Source organism: Vombatus ursinus, unplaced genomic scaffold (genome assembly GCF_900497805.2).
Source record: "Vombatus ursinus unplaced genomic scaffold, bare-nosed wombat genome assembly UNPS02014787.1, whole genome shotgun sequence".
Classification (NCBI taxonomy): domain Eukaryota; kingdom Metazoa; phylum Chordata; class Mammalia; order Diprotodontia; family Vombatidae; genus Vombatus; species Vombatus ursinus.
This window is the reverse complement of record NW_020954565.1, coordinates 5,742,861-5,768,705: the sequence shown is the minus strand read 5'-3', so window position 1 is coordinate 5,768,705 and position 25,845 is coordinate 5,742,861. Positions and strand designations below refer to the sequence as shown.

Genomic DNA, 25,845 nt, shown 5'->3' with positions numbered 1-25,845 from the left:
TCTCTCTCTCTCTCTCTCTCTCTCTCTCTCTCTCTCTCTCTCTCTTTTCTTACATCATTTTACTTGGATCTCCAATTTTTCCATTGACACATTCTACCTCACATCATATGTCTCTGAAGATATATCTGACCTCCTCCTCTCATGGATTATAAGAACAAAGATGATGTTTTTCTTCTTTGTAGCCAAAGAACCTAGCACACTGCCCTGCTCATGGCAGATATTTATTTTTGTCTTTTGAATAACTTTTTGTTGATTTTTTTAACATCCTCATAGTTTCCCCCAGTTGTTTGATTGGTTGTTGTCCTTTTGTGCTTAAAGAGGACTAAAATGACATCATTATGTCAGGATCCAGGTACAGTGTGTCTGACTGAGGCTGATCAGACCAATATGAACTTGGAAGGCTTTACCAGAGGTTGGGCACCAATCGTCCATATGAACATTTGGAGTGAAGATGTCTCTAAATTTGCACATCTCACATTTCTTTTCCCGAGCATCCCTTCTCCCAGAGAGCCAACACATATAAAATATTTTTTATAACAAAAATAAAAAGAGGAAAAAATCATTACAACCAATCAATACACTGAAAAAGTCTGAAAAGGTATCAATGATGTGCAACATCAGTGGATCTCCCACCACCATGAATAGTTGGTTTAGGGTGTCCTCTCATAGCAGGGATTTATTTTCAAATGGAATTAAATTAAACTGTAAGGTGGGTGCAGAAAATAGGTTCCCAGGCTTTTGGATTCCATGTACTCCTTAGCTTAAAGCTAACCTTACTGAAGGTTTTCTGTCCTCATACCCCATATTCAAAATGAAGAAAAATAAATTCTAGAGTTTACTATGCAAATGGACCCAAATAAAATACAGATTACTTTTTCATGATGAAACATTTATTTACTACACAACAACATGTTTAGTATTATAAAATTGTTAAATGCCAAGTCTAATAAATCAGTAAGATACTTGATTCTTTTTCTTATTGAATAATTAATAATAATAACTAGTATTTACATATCACCTACTATGGGGCAGGCAGGTGCTTTACAAATATTTATCTTATTTGACTCTTACAGCAACCCCATGAGGTAGGTGGTATTATTCTCCCCATTTTACAGGAAACTGAGACAAACAGAGGTTAAGTGACTTGCCAAGGTCACATAGCTAGTAAGTGTCTGAGTCAGGGTTAGAATTCAGTTATTCTTGACTCCAGGCCCAACATTCTATTATGGCACCATCTCATTGCCTTATTAATCAATAGTTTTATTCTCCATTTAGTGTTTGAAAGAGATGCCTAAAGATCATGTTCAGTCTCTGATTTGTTTCTCCCTTGGAATCTGATTGAGGAAAGCACTGAGAATGTTGATTCACAGAGATAAGTCATTTTAAATGAAATTAAAGCCTTCTGAACAGTTTAAGTAGGAACAGAATATGTTTCTCCAAATATACTCCCCAAATTTCTTAACTCCATTGATTGCAAATCAACTCATAGTTCCTGGTTATTGCAGAGTTCAAATAGATCATCTTTCTCCAGGTCATTGTTGATTACTTTTTTCCTTAACTCAGTATGAAAAATGTCTCAAATCTCTAAATCATCGACTTGTCTTTCGGTCAGCAAGAAGTTTGCCTGCATCTTTCTTTTTCGTAATTTACAGATGTTCCATAATGATCTTTCCTCTCAATCTCCTCAACCTGAATCTTCTCTCTGGAATCCACTTTTTTTCCCATAACACCACTACTTTTTCAATATTTCAATATGACAATATAATTATTTATCAAATATTCCCACTGTTGCTTTGACAAACTTTCTGTACCACCTGGGGTCTCTCATACCCTAGATTGACAACTCCTGGTGTAGAGGATATAAATTATTAAAATAGGCAATTAAATATATTACAATAATGAGATGAGCAAATGGCCAAATTATCAGATATTGATGTCCAAATTTCTAACAGTTTAGTAGCTACATCTGAACCTCTTTGAGGGAAGTTTAAAGATGCTTTCTGGCCTTCAAGTTTAATAATGCAAGAGGATACCATGAAAAGAATCTGAGTGCTTAATTTAGTCAGTGACTTTTAAGGAAAAGGGGGAAAATAACCCTTTGTTTTGCAGGTTTTTATACCACAATAAAATATAAGAGAAATAAAATATAAAACATAAACAAAACATAAGAGAAATATCATAGTTTGTCACCAAAAATGTATCTTAGAAGTATTCAGAATTCTGGGATTCCAAGGCCATAGGTTTTATGACCATATAAGTTTTGGAAATTTCTTATTTTGGTGTTGGGTCAGTTCCATTCAATTTCTAGGTACATTTGCCTCAACACCTCTTCATCCCTCTATTCTTTCACACATCTGCCTATATATATACATGCATATATATACATGTATATATACACATGTATATATATGCATGTATATATATAGTGTGTATTATACACAAAACATAATATGTATTATATTACATGAAACAATTCTTATAAATTAAAATAAGAAATAGAAAGAACACTTTTTTTATCTTAAGATGTGGAGTATACATATCTTCATTATGTCCAGTTCTGCTGACTTTATTTTAGGAAAGACAAACTAGGGCATGTTCAGAAAAGGACATCCTAGATGGTATGAAGACCCAATAATTTTTGCCACATGAGAATAGCTTGAGGGATCAGGAGATGTTTAGTCTGGAAAAGAGAAGACTGAGGGGGACATCAGAGCAGTCTTCAAATGTCTGACTAGTTTTAATGTAGTAGATAGATCTAATTTATTTCATTGTCCTGTTTGCTACTTGGGAGCAGAACTAGTACCAATGGGAAAAGTTGCAGAGAGATATATTTTGACCTAATATAAGAAAAAAAATTCCTAACAATTAGAAATGGTCCAAAAATTGAATGAATTTTCTTGGTAAGTCATGATTTTGTATCAGAAGTCTCTAAACAGATAATGGATAAATATTCTTTGAGGAGTTTGTAGATTGAATCCATATTTTGATATGAGGAGAAAACACTAACTCTGAAATTCTAGAATTATTTTTCTCATCTGATTCTAACCAAAAACAAACAAATAAACAAAAATAATAGCAATATGTGTATCATCTATTAAACCAATTCTACAAATAAGGGATCAAGACTCAGGTGGATTAAGTGACCTGTCTAAAATCATGGAACCAGTTAGTGGCAAAGCTGGGAATATAAACGCTTCCCCTGACTCCCTATACCAGTCTCAGAGCAAAAGCCTCAGATAGCTGAAAGAAGAACAAGTACAGAAGAAAATGGCCTCAGTTGTTTGATGCTATTTGTTAAGATATATAAAAGGAAAGCCGTAACCAGAACAACTTGGAACATCCCATTGGTACCATTAAGGAGTATTTGAAAATATACTTTTTTTTTTATTTAAGGAATTGACATCCTAAACATTACCATAGCTAATAAGCTAAATGTTCTTTTTGATAGATGCTTGGGTTTTTGTTGTGGTTGTTTGTTTGTTTTCCCTTCTTGGAAATAAAAAAAAAAAGTCCAGTCCTTTGTCTACTGACACACTACCTCCCAAGAATAAAGCATGTCTCCTAAAAATGAGGCATTTTACTCAATTGTAAAGGAAGAAGAAACAACCAGAAAACTATGTCAATAGGAATTGATTAAATCTTTTCATAGCACTGCATTTTAAATCACTTGTGAAGTGGTAATAACACACACTTTTGATCGATGTTCTCCTTGAAGGCTGACTAACCTTTCAATGAAGCCCCACTTCCAAGACTGATATCTTGCTGTTACACTTTGAGGCCTCTGGTATTATCTTCCATCACAATAGAAACAGTGCAAATATTGCTCTGAGGTGTCAAAATGTTGCTGTTCCACATGAACCAGACTCCTCTCCCTCGATGGCTATTGAAATTGTTTTGAGAGAAGCTTCCTGTTAAAGCACTTAGTGTTGCCTCACTTTCTTTATGGGTCAAAAAGATTCAAAGATTCCTTTCAAACATCTTAATTTCCCAGAAAACACCCTTTCAAAACAACAGGAAAAGTATGTTTTCCACCATTTTATGGTGGTTGTAAGGGTGTTTCAGAGGTTCCATTTGTTTTCCTCTTCCCAGCTGTGTCTTCCAATAGCCTCAGTTTTTGTTTCTAGCTGGAGCACTTTTCTTCTATGACAGTGTTTCAAATATTTCATGGTATCTGCCATATTCCCCTTGAAGCATCTTTTCCCCAGTCCCTTCTACTGATCCACATAAGCATGAACTGGAATTTTGTGACTGAACTAAGAACACATATAACTTTCTGAACAATAAAGATATTTATGAGTCACAAGGTTTGCTAACCATAGATTTTTTTTTTCTGGGAAATTTCTGGTTCAATGCAAAACAAATCTATTGAAAATGTCATCTACAAATTGAGAATATAATTTTCAGTGCTAATTCTTAAAGTTAAATCATACAATCATGCACACAACAAAGAATTATATCAGTTTCTAAAGTTAATCCCAAATGCGGTCTAAAAATTCTGAGACAGAAACAGAGAAAGAAAGGAAGGAGGGAAGGAAAAAAGGAAAGAAGGAAGGAAAAAAGGGAGGAAGGAAAGAAAGAAAGAAAAGAAATAGCAACAGAGAGAGAAATGGAGAGAAAAAGAGAGGAGATAAAAAGAGACACTGAAGGAAAGGAAAACAGAGCAGCAAAGGGAAAAGGAAAGAGAGAGACAGACAGGAAGGAGAAAGTGAGAGAATACTAGAACATTATAAATACTCCATGAGTTTCTCTGGTGCATTGTTCTAATACTTTTAAGATGATTTAAAATCTAACCAACACAAAAGAGAGGGCTGTTTTGGCACTTCGAGGGATCAATAAAGATGCTGAAAGCATCATTTAGACCCATGAATGAACACTGGCTGTATGCACTGTTCAAAATAGCCAAATACAATAATTGACCAAATTTCATTTTCACTCATATTTAGGGGTATGCTGGTAAACGTTTAACAATAGCATTTCTAGGGAAAAAGTGTATATACAACCTGCTTTTCATTTACATTATTAACATTCTCTCAAGTCTATACAATCCACAAAACAATAAATCAAGTGCTTATTTGTAATGTTTGCCAATACCCAAGGGATAAATGCTCACACAGAACATTTAACAATCAGCTCTCCCAAGCCAGTTCCAGCTGGCACCATTTAAAAAAAAATCAGAATCAATGATTTCATTTATGTGGAGAATCCACATTGTGAAAACTTCTTCCACCAATAGAGATTGATAACTCAGGTGTAGCTTTAGTCATAGAGACCAGACTGGGACACTGAGAGATCCAGCATTTTGCCTATAATCATGCAACTGGTATTTATCAGAGGCAGAGTTTGAACCAGGTGTTTCTGACTGAAGGGTCAGACATTAATCTAATGCCTTACAGCTTCTCAAAAGAAAATCCTAAAGCAACTTTTACTCCCAGATGGCCTTCCATTTCAGTACTTTGTTTGACAGTGCCCAGCACATAGTAGGCACTTTTGTTTACTGACTGACTTAGATACATGTAGATATGATAAAAACAACTTTATAAATCTAGAGTTTCCATATCATAGAAAATCAGAGAAGCTGAGACTGTAAAGATCACCTATCCTAATCCTCTCATTTTGTAGATGAGACAACAGAAGAATAGAGAGTATAGTTGTTCAATTGGTTGGTTGGCTGGTTATTGTACTTTGTTCTTGAAGAGGCCTAGAATGACATCACTATGTTGGAGTTAAGGTACAATGTGTCTGACTGTGGCTGATCAAAGCAATATGACCTCAGAATGCTCTACCACAGGTTGGGCACAAATAGTCCACATGAACCTTTGGAGTGGAGATGTCTAAATTTTTACATCTCCCATTTCTTTTGAGCTACTGAAATTCTGCTTTGCTCATAGAGAACAGATCCTTCTTTTATGAGAACATACCATGCTGGGTAATCCTTTGCCAGTATCTCTCGTGTCTCATAATCAATTCCAAAGCTCTTCAGAGAGACCTTGAGAGTGCCCTTGTTTAGAGAGACCTTAAGAGAGAATATAATAGACTTACACAAGGTCAAATAATTGATGAGTGGCATGGCCATCACTTGAATATAGTTCACCTGATTTAGTCAGCTAGTGCTTTCTACTATGCAGGACTGTCTCTCATGAGAGGTGGTTCAAAAATCCTAAAGTATGGAATAGGACCCCAAAAAAGTAAAGCACATGTCTGTGGGACACATGAGGGATTCTGTGGCCTTTGAATGTTATAGATGGCTAACATTCTGTAACAGTGAAAGATGCATCATGACAGAGTAAATAGAAGGCAATAAGGTGGTCAGGAAAACACGGCTTGAAATTCTGCCTCTGACACATACTAGCTGTGAAAACATGGGCAAGTCAATTAATCTCCCAGCAACCCCCAACATTCATCTTTAAGATAGTTAGTGACAAAGGAGACACAGCTCATTATCTGTGGAAGGTGTTTCTGTGATAGGTGTTTCTCACTGATGAAATTATAAATCTGGACCTATATACAGAAGCATGATACATTTTTGGTTTGGTGTTGTTTGAGCAGCTCAGTGCAGTGCAGTCAAAAGATCTCTGGGAATGGAGTCAGGGGATCTGGGTTGAAATCTTGGCTCTGCTGGTCACTATCTGTGTGATAATGGACAAATTTCTTCAACCCTTTGAATCTCCACTCATCGACAAAATGATCAGCTTGTACTACATGGTACCTAAGGTCTTTCTAACTCTAGATCTCTAAATATGGCCTATGACTTCATTGGTCTGGAAAAAATACCTACTATGTGCCACATACTTTGTCAAAAATGGTTAGTACGGGAATGGAAGAATGTTGGAGAATAAAATTTGCACTAGGCTGTACCAATGCAGATCTGTACTTTTTTTTTTTAAAACAAATGTAGCAACAACAACAAAAAGAGCTAATATGATTTGGGACTGCATTAAGTGGGGCAGAGCTTCTAGGAGTAGGAAGGTGATGGTCCCGTTGTTCGTTGCCTTCATCATTCTTCATCTGGAGCGTTCAGTTCTGGGAAAGAGGGTGTAAGGTGGATATTGATAAACCTCGACTGTCCACAGAATGACAACCAGGATGGCAAAGGGCTCTAGGACCATCTCACATGAAGAATGTATGAAGGACCTGGAGACACTTAGGCCAAAGAAAAGAAGATTCAGAGAGGACATGCTAACTGTCTCCAAGTATTTGAAAGACTGTAATGCAGAGGAAAGGTTAGGCTTAATTCTGTTTGACTCCAGAAAACAAGCAGGAGCAATGGGTTGAAATTGAAGAGGTTAGTGTAGGCTCCATGTCAGAAAAATCCTGCTAATAATTCAATCTGTCCAAAAGTGGCATGGGCTGCCTCAATCAGCAGTGGGTTCCCCATCTTGGGAGCTTTAAAGCAGGTGCTAGATGATCACTTCCCAGATATTTTAGAGAGGGAGATTATTTCAAGTATGAGTTAGAGTGGATGAGCATTGAGTTCCTTTTCAAAGCTAGAATTCTATGATACTCTGCAACTTCCTGGAGCAATGAGGGGCTGATTGATTTCCCCGGGGTTGCACAGCTGGTATGTTCCAGAGGCAAGCCCTGAAACCAGTTCTTCCTTGGCTCCAAGGGGAACTTTCTATGCTGACTTTCATGATATATTTAAAAGAGAAAGACAGGTTGTCCCCTCAGTTGTGTGTTAGAGCAAGCTTGAGTTGGCTTATGAGAGTCAATTGTTAAATTTTAAGTGTGAACATTTGTTGTTGTTCAATCATATCTGACTTTTTGTGACCACATGTGGGATTTTCTTGGCAAAGATACTGAAGTGGTTTGCTATTTCCTTCTCTAGTGGATTAAGGTAAACTGAGGGTAACTTGCCCAGAATTACACAGCTGGAAGTGTCTGAGGCCAGATTTGAACTCAGGACTTCGTGATTCCAGGCCCAATGTTCTATCCACTGAGTCATCTAGCAAGGAACATTTTTATCTTGAAAACTGCAAGTGTGAACATGGAAAAAGTTGCAAGAATCAGTGCTTGATTTAGGATTTTATTGATTGTCCAGAAATGAAAATGATGGAGAAAATGCAGTTAAATGCAGTTAAATGCAGTTAATGCAGTTAAACCTTAAAAGTATGTTGTGGGTACAGTTGTTGTTGTCTTTTTTTTTTTAAGAGCTGGTTGTTAAACATTTATTAGCATGCTAATCCCCTCTATCCCTTGATTAAAAGAAGAAAAAAAGACAGATTGCTTTTGAAAATACTTTCAAATCAAAAGGAATTCATTTTCCCAATCAACTGATGCAGACAATATCTTGTATCCTAGTTTCAGCTCATCAAAAAGACTAATGGATTGGTGCTTCTAAACTTGTTTGAATAACTGTACTCTTGCCCATTCCAGTAGCTATTATTTTTAGGCAGGAGGATTTCTGCCATGCAACTATAGATTAGTTATTCATATTACACCTTTTGTCAGAATAGCAAAATTCCAGAAAGGCAAAATCCTGAGTAGGTCATTAAACCCAGCTCTGTGTTGTTCTACTTCAACCTCTTAAATATTCGATTTTGTTCTAGTTCTTTCTTCCTCGTTCTCTGACAAGTTGCCAAAGCTGGAAAATGGATTACTGGCAATCAAATAATGGAGTATCTAAAAGGTCAAAATAATACAAACATCCTGTTTTATTTCAGAAAGAAAGTGAGTTGTTGAAGCTGTGATTTGCCATCCCAGGGCCCTATCTTTCTTAGAGCTTGGTCATTTCTACCTGAGAAGGGTGCTCACATTACAAGGACAATACTGTTTTCCTGATAGTGCTTATGATGTGTGCTGAATACTGCCAACAGAACTATTTTCATCAAAATCATAATGAACAATCCTGCCATCCTTTAGAAATCACATGATGCTCTAACTAATAAATGCATTTCCAGGTGAGACACTAAAAATGAGGCTAGCTCTCCATTTTAGGTCCTTCAACTCTGATTTTTTGATAGATCTCACTCATAATGTAAACTCCCTCCTCCCTCTCATTTTGCACACATGCCCTAAATTCAAGAATTTCCAAGCCTATACAGTAAGTGGAAATTTCCCCAAGTAACATCAATCCATAAATCAGGGCAGCAATGGGATCTCCTGCTATTCTAATACATTTATCGTAATAACAGCTTCTAAATGTAATTTAAAAATGCAATTTTCCACTGCTTAAATTATTTAGCTGTACAATGTGCCTTCTGATGGCACCTATGGATTATTTTCAAGTGATCATAATAATGGCGATTTGTTGCCCCAAATTATATCGTTCTGCAGTAATGTAAGGCTGAGTTGAAGTTGTTAGATTGTATGAAAACTGACAACCACCCAGATTTTGAAAGTTAGGGCAGACAAGGCGGAGTCTCATGAGAGCAGAAGTAATATTCTGCTTTTCTTTCTCCTGGAATGCCATTGAAAAACTATAGGTACTGTGAGGCTCTCTATTTTCTCCAGGATAAAAACAGAAACAGCTTTGTTTTGCATTTAAAGTCTTTCATAATCTGGTTCCTACCTATTTTCCTAGATTGATTTCTCATTACTTTTGCTTCACACAGTCTACGTACCAGATAGGCTGGCCTCCTGAATGCTCTCCATATACAGCATTTCTATGGTCTACCAGCACATTTTTGCGAAGGCTGTTCCATACACCTATAACACAATCCTGTCACACCTACACCTTTAAGAAACCCGAACTTCCTTCAAGGTGCAGCTTAAGAGTGAACTCCTATATGAGACCTTTCTAGAGCCTTCTAATTATTAGTACCTTGCTGCCACCTCCTCACAAAATGCCTTTCTATTTACTGTGCATGCTTTGTATGAACTTAATCATTTATATGTTCATCTCCTCAATCCCTCCCCCCAATAGAATATAAGCATCTTAAGGGCAGTGACTGATTCATTTTGTCTTTGTATCCCCAAAGTATAGCAGACTGCCTGACAGAGACAATTCTTAATGAATACTTGTTGAAAGAATGAATTGGGACTGACCTCAAAATGAGCCAAAGTGAGTGAGGTTTATTTCACCAAAAAAAGCATCTTGATCTAGAGAGGCAAATCAACACTTTTGAAGTGCAGAGTGCTCAGTTGGCTAAAAACAATTTGCATTAGTGGGAGCAAAAAACTAGTGTCCTGGAAGGGTTAATTTATCTCACATGGACAAGCAGTCATTCTAAATGCAGTTAGCTTTCAATTCCCCATGCTAGTGGAGTAAAAGTCATTCCAAAAGTACAAAATCCTTTCTTTGTTTCTTTTTTCCTTTCTTCCATTTCTTCCTTTTTTCTCTTCTTTTTCTTCCTTTTTTCTCTTCTTTCCTTTTTCTTCTTCTTCTTCTTCTCTTCTTCTTCTTCTTCTTCTTCTTCTTCTTCTTCTTCTTCTCTCTCTCTCTCTCTCTCTCTCTCTCTTTCTCTCTCTCCCCCTTTCTTTCTTCCTTCCTCACAACTTTTCTTTATTTCTCTACTCTCTCTATCTCACTCAGGTTGGGATTGCCACATCCACTCATGGGCCCACTCATACTACTGATGAGAATGGAAGTTTTAACCTGCTACATTTCTAACCTGAATCATTTCACTGCTCTTTGGCAGCCTGGTGTACCACCACTCCTCACCTCCCAGAAACTCACCTCATTAGTGCCAGACTTAGTATGGACACCCAAACGGCTTTAGCCCTACTGTAGCTCGAAACTCCCACATTCAAGTTTTATCTAGTTTCCTTCAGTAGTAGGGATTACAAAGATACATCACCATGCCTGGCCAACATTAATTTCTTAAGGCTTTGGAAAGTTGTGTTTTCCTTCATTGTCATCTGAACAGTTCATATAGGTCTATTATCCAGTGGGAAAATTCCCTCCACTGATGCAGAAGCTGATTGGGAAGTAGCAACAGTCAGAATTGCTCTACCAAAGCATTCTGGGTCCCTTGGGGAATGAGGATATCAGTAGTTCAGATCCAATGTGTAAAAGAGCTTCTGGACCAAAGACATAATTTGCAGCATTCTGCAAGCATTGAGTCATAAGTTGACTCTAGAACCATATCTTTCTTCTACTGTACTTTGTAGCTTGGATTTTGTTGATATCTGTCTCAGGTTCTGGTCACAACTTCTTCATAAATTTGTTGAGTTAGTGATTTAAACCTTCCTAGAATTCTTATCTGAAACAGAGGGATAAAATGAACAGTTGGCCAAGCACTGAAGTGGGAGAGATGGTGAAGTACCCTTAGGAACTACTTCTAAATTGATGATGATGATGATGATGATGATGATGATAAAGTACTTGTATACAGGGGATACTCCAGGGAGAATTTGAGAGTTCAATAACTTCATAAAAGTGTTTCCCCAGAGTGGAGTAAGACTATGTAATGTGTACTATGTAATAAAGCAGGGAGCAACCTGGAGAAAGGAGTAACTATTTGGAGGAAAATCAAGAAGACAGACCTGAAAAAGAAAAAAAAAATAACTAGACTATAACTTATAGTCTTTAGGGAACTGTCTAAGGTATGTCAAGTGATTTGCCCGTGGTCACACAATTAGTTGTATCAAAAATAGGATTTGAATCCAGGTCTTCCTGGGTTCTAAGGCCAATCCTCTATCCACCAAGCCATGTTGCCTCTCCTTGGGAAATATCACATGATTTTGTATGTGTTTGTGGCAGACTCACTTCTTTATTGCTGACACTTAATATAGAAATAGTGTATTATCTGAACACATACATTAATAACAGTTTGACAGTAGGTGTGTGTGTGTGTGTGTGTGTTTTGAGAGGGAGAAGGTCACAGCAAAGGGATAAATTCTGGGAAAGAAGTAGTTTGTAAAGAACATAGGATGAAAGAGGAAGTTGAACCTGTCAATTTCCAACAGGTAATCTACCAAAATTGCAATTCACAGGTGTATAACTGATAATCAACTATAAATCTTTTGTGTCTAGGAGTAGTTTATTCCAATCTTGTTCCCAAATCATAAATTATTAAAAGAAAACTAAGAATGAAAGAACTTTAGTTCAGTGTTGGGTTTTTGTTTGTTTTTTTGAATGAATAATGATTGGTCCAGTCCATACCTATGATTTCCTCAATGTGAGGAACTCCCAGTACTTTCCTCCTACACAAATGGGCAATTGCCAGGAACTGAAAAAGCTGTCTGGGAGGCACGGAAAGGTTCAATGACTTGCCCAATGTTACATGTTAGTAATTGATAGAGGCAGACCTTGAATCCAGGTCTTCCTGACTCCAAGGCCTGCCCTCTAACTACTTCACTATGCTATCTCAAAGCCTTCATTTTAGAAAGCATGAAAAACACAAAACGAAAGAAAAATTTAGACCTAATATATAAATCCTTAATTTCTACACCATAATTGTTGTGATTGCAGTAAAGGTTGATTTCTTTTTTGGAAATTTTTATTCTATCTTATTTTTAAAAAAACAAAACTTAAAAAAGAGTCTTCTTGTACTACCATAAGTGGATTTATGGCTCATAATCCTGGGGTCACTTAATTTTCCCTAAACACCAATTTCTACCTCAAATCAATAAGGAATTCTGAAGCCATTCCAATAATCACCCTTAAGTATCATATTAAAGGGATTTAGCTGTGTGATCTGTTTTAAACTGCTCTCAGGAACAATTGGCTGCTTTTCACAGGAGTTGAAAGAAAAGATGGATGAGCTCCTGCCCTTGATCCCAGTCCTGGAACAGTACAAAACGGATGCCAAGTTAATCACCCAGTTCAAAGAGGAAATTAGGAATCTGTCTGCAGTCCTTACAGGAATTCAGGAAGAAATTGGGGCCTATGACTATGAGGAACTGCATCAGAGAGTGCTTAGCTTAGAAACAAGACTTCGAGACTGCATGAAGAAACTAAGTAAGTTTAATGATTTTCTTTACTTTTCTGAGTTGTGTGTTTATCTTTACTAAAACTAATCTTTTGCTTTTGTAATATTGAATATAGCTACTCTAAGAAGCCCTCAGGTATTGAGATGATGAAACTGATTTACTCAACACAACCAGAGGCTATATATGATTGGGAAAAGAGAGTCCTCTTGCTTTTTTGTTTTGTTTTGGGTTTTTTTGGTGGCAATCAGGGCTAAATGACTTACCCGGAGTCACCAAGTTAGTAAGTGTCTGAGGTCTGATTTAAATTCAGGTCTTCCTGACTCCAGGGTCCATGCTCTATCCGTTTTACCACCTAGCTACTCTGGAAGTCCTTTTAATTTAAACATATTTTCAAAAGCAAGCTGTTTTGTTCTGAATAGCAGAATGATGTTCCATTGTTTCTTTTCAAATGTTTCTTGAGAGTCATGCTGGAAGAATGGATAGCAATCCAGTCTCTGAGTCAGAAAGACTTGAGTTTAAATACTGCCTCTGACACATACTGGTTGGATGACCTTTGGAAAATGATCTAACCATTCAGGGTCACAGGGGGTTGATAAGGATATAGTTGGAAAACACAGAGCAAGATTCAAGATCAGCTCCAATAACAATTGCAATGAGTAGGCAGACTCCTTGTGCCTCCCTGTTATTCCACAGAGATATGTATCTCTGATCTTAGTCTCATTTCAACTGTACAAGGTGAGGTTCTTGTCTCATCAGAGGAGCAATGACCCCTCTCCTTGTAACCTTCAGAGAGAGGGAACCCACTACCTCCCCCAAAAGCCTTTTGGATAGCTTTAATACTTAGTAATTTTGTTCTGTCATGAAACCTTAATGTGCCTCTTTGCATCTTCTAAACACTGTTCCTAGTTCTGCCTGGAGGCGCCCAGCAGACAAGCCTACAGATTCATGAGAACACATGTTCTATCTTCCCCAAGCTTTCTCTTCTCCAGACTAAATTACCCCAGGTCTTTCAAACGATCACCATGAGCATTAAGTCAAAGCTCTTCACCATCCTGATTGCCCTCTTCTAGACATCGTCCAACATATCAATGTCCCTCTCTGAGTAAAATGTTCCTGAAACGAATTAAGTAAACATGAGGACTTAATATTTGATTAGAAAATGACTGACTTTCTGGGAAGCTGGGTACCATTTTAGTAACATGAAAATAACAAGATCACAAATACAACTAAATACATGGAGATTTGTGCTTGCATTATATGACCTTTGAAGTCTCTTCCAAATCTAAGTATCTTTAATAATATAGATATAATGAATGTATACAATAATCTCAGCTTTATAATGTGTTCTCCTCACAGGAGGTGGGGAGTGAAAATATCAATATGCACAGGAAAGGGAATGTTGACTCTAGAATCAAAGGCCTGGATTAAAATTCTGCTTCTGACATGTACCTCTGTGACTCTGGACAAGTCACCTATCCTTCCTGAATCCTCCTTTTCTAATTTGAAGGTGGTGGATTAGGGGGTCCATGAGATCCATTCCTCCTCTGGATCTAAGATTCTATGATACTCCTTTACAAATGAGAAAAACAAAGCTCAGAAAAGTGAAAAGTGAAGTGAATTGTCCAGGTTCACACAGCTTGAAAATGTCAGTACCAGAACTCAAGTCTAATGACCACAAACAATGCAGGCACCACTATAAATGTATAGTATCTCTAATAGCCTTGTTAATGGAAAGGAATATAAGAGATATGTCCAATGACCCACTGGCTAGAAGGTGACTGAAATAGTGGGAAAGCTACAGTGTAGAGAATGGAAAATGGCAGTGGGCAAAACTTCTTTACATTCATCCTGCAGAATGGTGGTGTCTGTGGTTCAAATCTATGAGAGAGGATAAAAGCCAAAAAGGATATTCCTGGCTCACAGACAGAATTCATAGCATTTGTCCACGAGTTGACTACAGAACCACTGCTCTTTTCTATAGTGGGATGTGGCTTGAATTTTGTTGGTTTCTACATCAAGATCCAGTCATGACTACTTCATAAACTTTATGAGCTGATGATTTCACTTAGGCCTTCTGGGGATTCATGTCTACAACACAGATATAAAATGAGCAATTGGCCACAGTCTGAAATGGGAGGAAGGTGAAGCCCCTTCAGGAACTAACTCTATGTTGTTAAGAAAAAGGAATGCTTGTGCGTAGAGGGTACTCAAGGGAGCACTTGGTTCCTCATTAACTTCAGAAAAAATGTTTCCCCTGAGTAGAGTAAGACTATGTGCCAAAATAGGGGAGAAGTAACAGTTTGGGAAAAAGAGATGGCTGGGCCTGGAGTCAGGAAGACCTGATTTCAAATCTGGCCTCAAACACTTATTGTGTAAATGTCTGGGCTAGCAATATAACCTTTGTTTCACTTTCCTCATATGTAAAATGGAGATAATTAATAATGCCTATATGCCAGATTGCTGTAAGAAGAAAATGAGTTAATACTTGCAAAGCACATTGCCAACCTTAAAGTGCAACATGAATTGTAGCTATGATTATTAGAAGTAGAGAAGAAATACCTGAAGAAGAAAAAAGAATGTGCACAGAATTTCAGAGTTGGAAGGGTGCTATGAAGCCAGCTAGACTAACCACTGGCTAGATAAATGAAAAGACACCTAAGGCACCACACTTCATTTTCAGACAGCTATAATCATTGTGTTCCCTTAAATCAAGCCAAAATTCGCTTCTTTGCAACTTGCTCCTATTCTATTTTTCCCTTTTTTGTTATTTTCAGTCATTTTCAATCATGTTCAACTCTTCCCGCCCCATTTGGGATTTTCTTGGCAAAGATAATGGAAATGGTTTGTCATTTCCTTCTCCATCTTTATTTTACAGATGGGGAAACTGAGACAAACAGGATCATGTGACTTTCCCAGGGTCTCTAAGCTATTGAGTATCTAAGGTTGGATTTAAACTCAGGAAGATGAGTCTTCCTGACTCCAGGCACAGCACTCCATCCACTGTGCCACCTCTGGGGTTAAGCAAAATAAGCCTGATCACTTTTCCATATGACAGTCCTTAAATATTTCATGATGGCTACCATGTTCCCCTGAATATTCTTTTCCTAGTCCCTTCTACTGATCCACATAGGCATGAACTAGATACCGTTTACCATCCTAGCTGTGAATTTGTTAAATGGCCTTGCTTAAATCAATATATCTATATCTATATATCTATATATACATATATCTATATACACATATATGTGTATATATGTATATATATGTGTGTGTGTGTATGTATATATATAGTCCTCTTATCTAATCAAAGGTTAGATGGCAATTGTTCAGATATATATGCTATTCCAACTTTAAAGAATGTCTATAGTTATAGGATGAAAAATTTAGACCTTAGACCTCATCAAGTCTAATAATTTCATTTTGCCCATGAGGATATTGAGACCCAACGAGATGAAGTGATTTGCCCAGGGTCACATAGCTGGTAAGTATTTGAGCTCAGATCTTCCTGATTCCAAATCCAGGGCAGCGCCCATAGCACCACACATATAAAGACCTATGCAAATTGTCATAAATAAAATGTGGTGTCACCATAGAAGGAGACAGTTGCAGAATAGTCTAATCCTTAGATGTCACATAGGTTCCACCCTATCTCATCAATAAAATGAAATCTGAAAGCTTTACTTTATGCTGACCTCTACGGCAGTAATCACAGAAGGACATTCTATCATAACCATTAACAGAACACTCTTTTCCATTATGAATCATGAGAAATGACATCATCGAAATTAAAAATATAAAGAGAAACCCTAAACTAGTAACAAGAATCACCCAACTCCTCATCCCAGATCAGTGGCCATCATTTTGTAGAGAAAACCCACGTAGATTGCCTTTCATAATTATTGTTTACAGAGATAAGGGAGCGACTGCCAAGCTTGTGCATTGTGTGTGTGTGTGTATACATACATACATACATACACACATACACACACACACACACACATATATATACACTCATTTTAGCAGAAATGAAATAATTGGAAAAAACAGGAGAATGTTATATCTTTGTCACAGAATGATTTAAACTAAATAGTTCCTTGTTATATTCTGTCATGATAAGAGTAGCTTGGGTTATTGATAGGTTATGTTATTTTTATCCGAGATAAAGAAAAATATGAGAGTCATCATGACATACTAGAGGTCCAGCCTCAGACATGGGAAGAATTGGGTTTGTAGATGTAGATAGAAAGAACCTTTGAATATATTTATTACAATCCCCATATTTTACAAATGAGGAAACTGAGACTAGGGAATATTAAAGGACTTGCCCAAGATCACAGAAGTATGGGGGGTTAGTGGTGAGATTTGAGCCCAGGTTCTCTGCCTCTAGCTTCAGGGCTCTTTCCATTCTATCCTGCCTCTGACATATGGCTATGTGAAGCACTGTGCATGTTCCAAGAGACTAGAGTTGGAAGGCATCTTCACCACAACCACCAACCAAATAAATCCCTTCTCTGCCAAAAGAGAAAACATTATAATGTTGAAAGTATAGATAACGATGTAAGAAGCTAAATATATGCCTTCCAGGAATGAGGGAATGACCCTGTTTAAACACATAGAGATGTTAGCTGTTGCTCCTACTGTTAGCTGTTGCATCCTACATTCACGGACATCCCTTACCCACTTGGTGCCCCCAGTATCTCTCTAAGACAATAAATTGAAAATCCAATACCAACTTGCACTGGTACAGGGAGATTCCTCATCATAGTTTCCCTATATCAATAAAATCACAGGTTCAGTATTTTAAACTGAAAAGGAAAAATACATATTTATAAAATCACGGAAGTTAAGGTTTAGAAGGGGCCTCAAAAGGTTTCTAGCAGACTGAGCAGAAATCCCCTCTACAACATCAAGGATAAGTTTATTCATTCTCTATTTGAAGATCTTTAGTGATAAAGAACTCTCTATTTTAATTATCTTTAGATCTAATAATTAGGGAGTTTCTCCTTATATCAGGTTAAAATCCACCTCTTTGTAACATCTGACCTTTGTTCCCAACTCCACCTTTTGGTGCCAGCTAAACAACTCTAAACTCTTGCTTTTTGAAGCTCAGGGAAATGTCCTGAGATGACCTATGCCTATCATCTAGTTTGGATGTCTATTTTTTTTCTTTTGTTCCAATGTAGCTGGCATCACACCAAGGAGGAAAGAGGAGACTCTCAAGTCAAAAAAAAAAAAAATCTACATAAAGTGCCTACTGTGAGCAAGTCCCTGCTGTCAAGTAGTATGGAGGTTATAATAAAACTATGACAATCTAAGCTATCTGGCTGTATTTTCAATTAATACTAATATGAACTATTGGTCCATATTGGTTGTTTTTCTTGTTGATTTGCCTTATAAGAACCTCTTTTTTTGCATCCCCTGGATTTGTTGTGACCAATGTAAGAGCCCAGGCTCTGGGAATGAGTTCATTGTTTGTTTCTTGGACTCATACCATAAATCCTAGCCCACAGCCCCTCCTACTATGTAGAGCCTAGGCATCTGTTATGGACAGATGGACTCTCCTAAAACAGTGTGGCAGACAATAGAATGTTCTAACCTAGAAAGATCCTGAGATTTAGAGGAAGATATGTGAAGGTTAGTGGGATGTTGGAGCGGATAGCTTTTTAATGTGAGAGTAGTACTGAATTTAAACATTTCACCTTGGGCTTACCTTGCCTTATTGTGTGGGGAGCCCAGCCTCTTGTTTGTTTGGTCGTCTGGCATGCCTCTCAGCATTACAGGCTCAAAGGAATGTATCTCTACCCCTCTGCCTCTGCTCTGGTATTACTAGGTACATTTGGTATTTACATATGAAAGGGATAGGCTCTGTAGCCACCAATTCCAAACTGTTTCAATTATTATTGGAATTGAGGCTCTTTCAGTTCAATAATTCAACAATTGATTAAGTATCTACCAGGTCCCAGGGACATAAAGAGAAAAATGAAATGGTCCTTGCCTTCATGAAGCTTTCATTCTCCCTAGTAAACAGAGTGGAGAATGCAGTACTCCAATACTCAAATAGATGGATATTTGAGTACAGTAAAAAGAGTTCTGGAACCCATGGAACTAGATTCAAATCCCACTTTTAACATTATCACCTATTGGGGCAGCTAGATGGTGCAGTGGATAGAGCACCAGCCCTGAAGTCAGGAGGACCCAAGTTCAAAACACTTGACAATTACTAGCTGAGCAAGTCACTTAACCTCAATTACCTGAAAATAAAAAAAAAGAATATTATTACCTATGCAAAATTGGGTGAGTCACTTAGCTTCCTACGATCTCAGTTTCCAGAACTTTAAAATGAAATTCCAATGGCTGAGAACCCTTCCAGTTCTGGATCAAGGATCCCAATACATCTAACATCCATGAGCTTCAGTTTCATCAATCCAATGATTCAATGACCTTTAAAGTCCTTTTCAGCTCTAGATCTCTTCATATGATGCTGTGGTTCCAATGATGTAAATGTTTCCTTTAATGATTATCATACTATATCCATGCCTCCCTATCCTGTGTGACACTTTTCCATATCCCTCATGAAGTCATCACAGAGCATGCTAAAGTCCTTGCTTGTGTTGTCTCGACATTGCAAGGATACCAGTGAAATGCATAAGCCATTCAAGTATCATCTCTTACTCAACTTGCCACCAGCCCATATTTTCTCCTGACAAAATGTAAAGTACAAATATAGCAAATGTAAAGTAATAAAAAAAGTACTAGCAACTGGGAAAAATCAGGGAAGACCTAATTAATGTCTGAACTGATCTTTCAAAAAAACTAAGGATTTTACAAGGTAGAGGCAAAGAGAAAGTAGGTTCTAAACATGGGGGTTAGCCTCAGCAAAAGCATGGTGCTTAGTCATAAAACCATCCGTGCAGTCATTAGTAGCCCAGTGTAACTGAAATGCAGAGTGTGTAAAGGATAACACTATGAAATAAGTCAGAAAGGTAGATGTGGGCCACACTGTGAAGGGTTTTAAATGCAAAAGGTAAGAATTTTATATTTCTTTTTTGGGGGCAGTGTTGCTGTGGGATCTTTATATCTTATAATTACATAGTCATAAGGCTAATGGTGTCCATTAGCATTTGATTCATCATATCTGCTTTTTGAAGACAAATAGAACTATGCAAATATTTCTCTTTTTTTTTTTTTTGGTTTTAGGCAATTGGAGTTAAGTGACTTTACCAGGGTCGCACAGCTAGTAAGTGTCAAGTGTTTGGTCTGAGGCCGGATTTGAACTCAGGTCCTCCTGACTTCAGGGCCAGTGCTCTATCCACTGTGCCACCTAGCTGCCCCCAAATATTTCTCTTCATATTACTTATAGTCTGCATGTCAGTTCTAAGAAGACACTGAATACCTTCTAGGTGTAGGATACATTTTTAGGGTGTAACATAGCCACTGGCTATAATTATACAAAACACAGTCAAATACAAACAGGTATTTGTATTAATTTAAAACACAATTATGCATGTCCCAAGAGACAAGAGTTGGAATGCATCTTCACAATAACCACTAACCAAGTAAATCCCTTCCCTGCCAAAGAAGATATTATAATCCTGAGAATATAGATAACAACGTAAGAAGCAAAATGTATGCCTTCCAGAATGGGAGAATGTTCCTGTTTAAATACATAGAGATGTTAGCTTTTGCTCCATCACATATTCATGGCCCCAGTGGTGAGGAATAACTGAACAACTTCTAATATAATATTTTGTACTTTTTTCCACTCAGTGTGCAGCCCACCAAAGGAGACCCAATTAACTTGGTAGATACCAGTTGGAATGCTCTACTGTTAGCTACCTCCCAGAAACACAGAGAGAGGATGTATAACAAATGCATCTAGGTTCCTACCCAACATCTATTCCACCCATAGTTTTTACTGTGTAACAAAATGTCCTCACAGAGTTTAATGTTAAAACCATAAGATGCTATTATTTTGTCAATCAATAAAGATTTATTAAGCCCCATCTATGTATCAGGTATTGTGCTAAGCACTGGGGATATATATGTATATAAAGCAAAAGGCAGTCCATATCCTCAGGGAGATCACAATCTAATAGGGAGACAACAAACAAATAAACATAAACAAACAAGTTATATACATAATAAATAGAAAATAAGAGAGAGACAGAATAAACTGGAATAAACAGGTATTGGGAAAGGTTTCCTATAGAAGAGGAATTTTAGTAAGAACTTAAAGAAATCCAAGAAGACCAATAGGCAGAGATGAGAGGGAGAACACTCTAGGCATGGGGGACAGTCAGAGAAAATGCCCAGACCTAAGAGATGGAGTGTCTCATTCATGAACAGCCAGGAGACGAGTTTCATTGAACAGAAAAATATAGGATAGAGAAGAAAGTGTAAGAAGACTGAAAAGATAGGAAAGAGCTATGTTATTAGGGCTCTGAATGTCAAGCAGGACCTTGTATTTGATCCTGGAGGCACTGGAGTTTATTGAGTAAGGGGAGTGTGACATTATTGGACCTGGAAAATCACTTTGGGGAAGATGGATCAAACTGGAGAGAAACTTGAAGCAGACAGACTATCAGACTATTGAAGTAGTTCAGGCATGAAATGATAAGGTCCTGTACCAGAGCAGTGGCAGTTTCAGAGGAGAGGAGGTGGCATGTTTAGAACTAGAATATAGTTTAGAGATCATCTAATCCAACCCATTCATTGTATGGATGGGAAAACTGAGCCTCAGAAAAGTTGAATGACTTAACCAAGGTCACCCTAGTAGTAAATTTCAAAGCCAGGATTCTAACAGTTTTTTATTGAAAATCATAGGTTAGTGGCAAAAACCCTGCAATCAGAGTAAGGAGAGATGTGAGTTCAAATCCCAGATCTAACACTTACTAGCTGTGTCACTTAATTGCTCTAAACTTCAATTTCCTCTTATGAAAGTATAATATTTGTACTATGTACCTCACATGCTCATTGTGAGGAACAAGCTTATAGAAATTTAAGCTACTATCAGTATAGATGATGTTTAGTTAATAACATAACCATCTTGTTCATTTTTGTTGTGAAATTAAAGATTTGGGGGAAAAAACATAAAATAAACACTTTAGCTGCAATATTCTCTATTGGCCCCAAAGAGAGAACACAACAAGGCATCATAATGCGATATAAAGACTGACGAACTTGGAGGCAGAACACCTGGGTTTAGTTCCTATTTCTACCTCTTTTACTTGTGGGACCTTGGACGAGTCCTTTAAACTGTGCAGGACTCATTTCCCTCCCCTTTGAAACCACAGAGTAAGGCTAGTCAATAGCTAAAGTTCTTCTGAACTCTAAATCTATTGTCACTATAATCCCTTAATCCCTCCTTAAGTGCCCATTTTACTGCTATATATGGACTGAGCTCAATAGAGGCATTGTGATTAATCCAACATTATGAGATTTTTTTTCAAAAAAATACTATAATTACATTCTTTTTAGAATTTAGCTAAAAGACAATGATTTAAGCCCTCCCCCCCTTTCTGGTGTGTGTGTGTTTGTGTGTGTGTGTGTGTGTGTGTGTGTGTATGTGTATGGTTTTTAAAAGATGTGACTCTTAGGCTATTTCACAATTTTTTTGTTATCTCTCCAATAACTTATACTTCACAGTACTGTGTTAGGGCAATGGTTTGGTGCCATCTAGTGATTCCCCAGATATATCTTTCCATTTACATAGAGGTTCATGAGAATTAATATTTAATAGGAGTATAAGTAGTAATTAGAAATTAGGAATATCACAAATTTTAAAAGGCTAATGCTTCCTGGTCTGATTTGTGACCTTGTCATTTCTATTTGTAGCCAGTAATCAAATATAGTAAATGATCTAAATGTTATTTATGGTAATGGTCTTATTCTCATGGATAAGAAAAACAATAGTCTTATTTTCAAATAAAACATTTACTGTCATTTCCAAGTCAACAAAGCAGTATGTAGTAAATGCGAAAAATGTCCAAATCTTTTTTTTTAACCTAAGGAGGTTTGGAAATATAAACTTTTTATCTCCTCTATTTTCATGCCATTGTTCTTTCTTTCCCACAATGTCTTGCCAAGATATCTGTTATTAGACTCACTCCAACCACTCTAATCAGGAGGTCATAGACATCTCAGGAGAAGGAAGATATATAAGAATCAAAGAATGAAGCAAAAGATCAGAGCTAACCAATACACTCAAAAGGAGGAAATTTAGAAAATCCTCAAATTAAAGTGTGAAAATAAGAATGAGTTCCTCTTTTAACCAACAATGTAAGGCAAAAGTTTTGTTCTGCAAAAAAAAACAAACACAAAAACAAAAACCAAAAACAAACAAACAAAAAAAACCCTTTGAAATGTGAAAACTTTACTCTGCTCTTTATTCCAGGACTATGACTATGGTACAATGTATACCACTGGATGTGAATCAGAGAACTCAGGTCTAAAACCTGGCTCTGCTATTTATTACCTGTATGGTCTTAGACAAGCTTCTTAGGTTTCAGTTTCTACATGTGTAAAGTTAATGACTGGATTAGGCAATGTCAGAGACCTCTTCCACCTCTAAATCTACTATCATCAAAGTCCCAAGTACATTGTGGATCTTTCGTATAATCTCAGATCGTCTGTGAGGCTCTCCCCAAGAGATCATGTGATCACTCTGACCCTGAACCCCTGAACTGGACACAGCCTCTGCTTTGTTTGAAAATAAATGTTTAATATATTGTGTGAGTCCTCGAAGAAAAGAACTTTGACTTCTCTGAATCCATGGTGTCCAGAAGTATCTGAAAATGAAGGGGCACTCAACAAATGATTAGGATGGTTATGATGATAATGATGATGATGATAATAACAATGATGATAATGATATGGACGTATGCTTGGGTTTTGAATGGAGGGAATTTTAGCTTGCACAGTCTACTAAGATAGTAAGTGGAGAGAATATCAGACCATATGACGTTTAGATGAATTAACTAGAGATTCATAGGCTGAAGAAGATAATATTTGGAGAGGGGCGTGAAAACTATCTTCAACACCTGTAGACAACAGCTGTGAAAGTGAGATTAGACTTATTCTGCATGGCCCCAGAAGATAGAACTGGGAGCGATGGGTAGAAGTGGCAAAGAGGAGAATTTAAACTTAGTATCAGTACGCAAAAAAAAAAAAAAAAACAAAAACAAAAACAAAAACAAAAACACCCTTCCTGACAATAAGTACAGCTCAAAATTAGAATGAGCTATTGTAGGAGGCGGTAAATTCACATTTACTAGACTTCTTCAATTGGAAATGAAATGGCCTCTTAGGAATATTGTAGAGGGGATTATTCTTGGACACATTGGGGCTATATTTCCTCTAAGTCCCCTTACAACTCTGAGATTGTGAGATTCTATGATTCTGTGAATATTTTAAAGTTTGGTACAGTTATATGGTGCGGAAAAAAGAAACAGATGGTTGGTTTGCTTGACTGATCCTGCAACTTACCATCATAATAGACTTTCTTTTTAAAATAGTGATTTCCCAATCTATTTTAACCATTTATGTGCTGTATTAATGGATAGGAAATAATAACTTATCTTGATATAATACTCTAATGTTTTTAAAGCACTCTAATCACATCAACCCTATGAGTTAGGCAATACAAATACTATCATCTCCATTTTACTGATGAATAAACTGAAATACAGAAAGATTAAGTTATTTGCCTATGGCCACATGGAAAAATGTACACCCAGGATTCCAAATCTAAGTCTCCTAACTCTGTGTCTAGGTATTTCCTCAATGCTATTCTGTTGATAATTAGTATATCAGTCTATCAAGGACCATATTTTTTTTAAAGTACTGATTTAATAAAGTTTCTGACACATTATTAGTACAACTTTATTACTTTCAAATACTGAGTAATTTTACTTAGTCATCAATGGCCATTCGAAATGAGAAGTGATCCATTGTTCACAGTTGTCTGCAAGATTTCCTTCCTGAATTCATAGATTATTCTTTTTAACTTTGAAAAGCTTATAGCTACATCTAGTCAAAGCCTTACCTGAAGTATGAATGTTGCTCTACAACATTTGCCCAAAGTGGCCAAAAACCTCTGGTAGAAGACTTCTCCTGACAGGGAGATCACAACCTCTGTAGCAACCCCATGCATTTTCGGACAACTATAACTGTTGGGAAGTTCCTCTACACTGAACCAGAAACTGCCTCCCTGGGGCTTTTATCTATTGGTTCTATCATTCCAATCAAAATAAGTCTTCTTTTTTCCATGTGACACTCTTTAAATACTTTAAGACAAGTATCATATTCTTCTCTGAGTCCTCTCTTCTTTAGCCTAAGGCTCCCAAGTTCTTTCAACAGATGTGCTTATGGTGGAAAGACAGAATTAGAATTTTTCTAAAGGAATGTTTATGAGGAAACTGAGGGGAAAACAAAGAATACCATAGAAGTAATCAAGTTTAAGGGGCAACTAGGTGGCACAGTAGAAAGAGTGCCAGATCTGGAGTCAGGAAGACTCATCTTTTTGAGTTCAGGTCGAGCTTCAGATATGTACTAGCTGTGTAACCCTGGGCAAATCACTTAACCCAGTTTGCCTCACTCTCCTCATCTGTAAAATGAGCTAGAAAAGGAAATGACAAACCACTCCAAGAAAACCCCAAATTGGTTCACAAAGAGTCAGAAATGACTGAAACAATTAAACGACATCAATCAAATTTAAAATCTGACCACAGATTGCTTTAGTTGGGGTTCCTTTAAACTTCAACTTGAATAAACATTTGTTCAATGTCCATTATTACAAGCAGAATCACATACAAATAGAGATCCAGCCTCAGATTAAAGAAGACCTGAGTTCAAGTATTGCCCATGTCACATGTTGGCAATATGACCCTAGGAAAAAAAAAACATTTAAATGCTTAGTGCTCTGGCCAACTCTCTAAAACCATAAGTTGCAAGAAGGCATCTAGCTGTGTTGAGAGAAAGAGTTCCCTCATCAAGTACTTCCCTACATCCAGTAAATCATCCTCCCTCCAAAAT

At 37.1% G+C, this 25,845-nt stretch overlaps 1 protein-coding gene across 3 annotated transcripts in view; it reads left to right on the top strand.

Annotated features, from left to right (window-relative positions):
* Positions 1–25,845, top strand: part of OLFM3 (olfactomedin 3) — a 66,674-nt gene that overhangs the window by 32,937 nt on the left and 7,892 nt on the right. For all 3 annotated transcript variants that reach the window (XM_027868274.1, XM_027868275.1, XM_027868276.1), the window contains one exon: positions 12,622–12,841. In XM_027868274.1, coding sequence (XP_027724075.1) covers positions 12,622–12,841 — 220 coding nt within the window. The remainder of the gene's footprint in view (positions 1–12,621; positions 12,842–25,845) is intronic.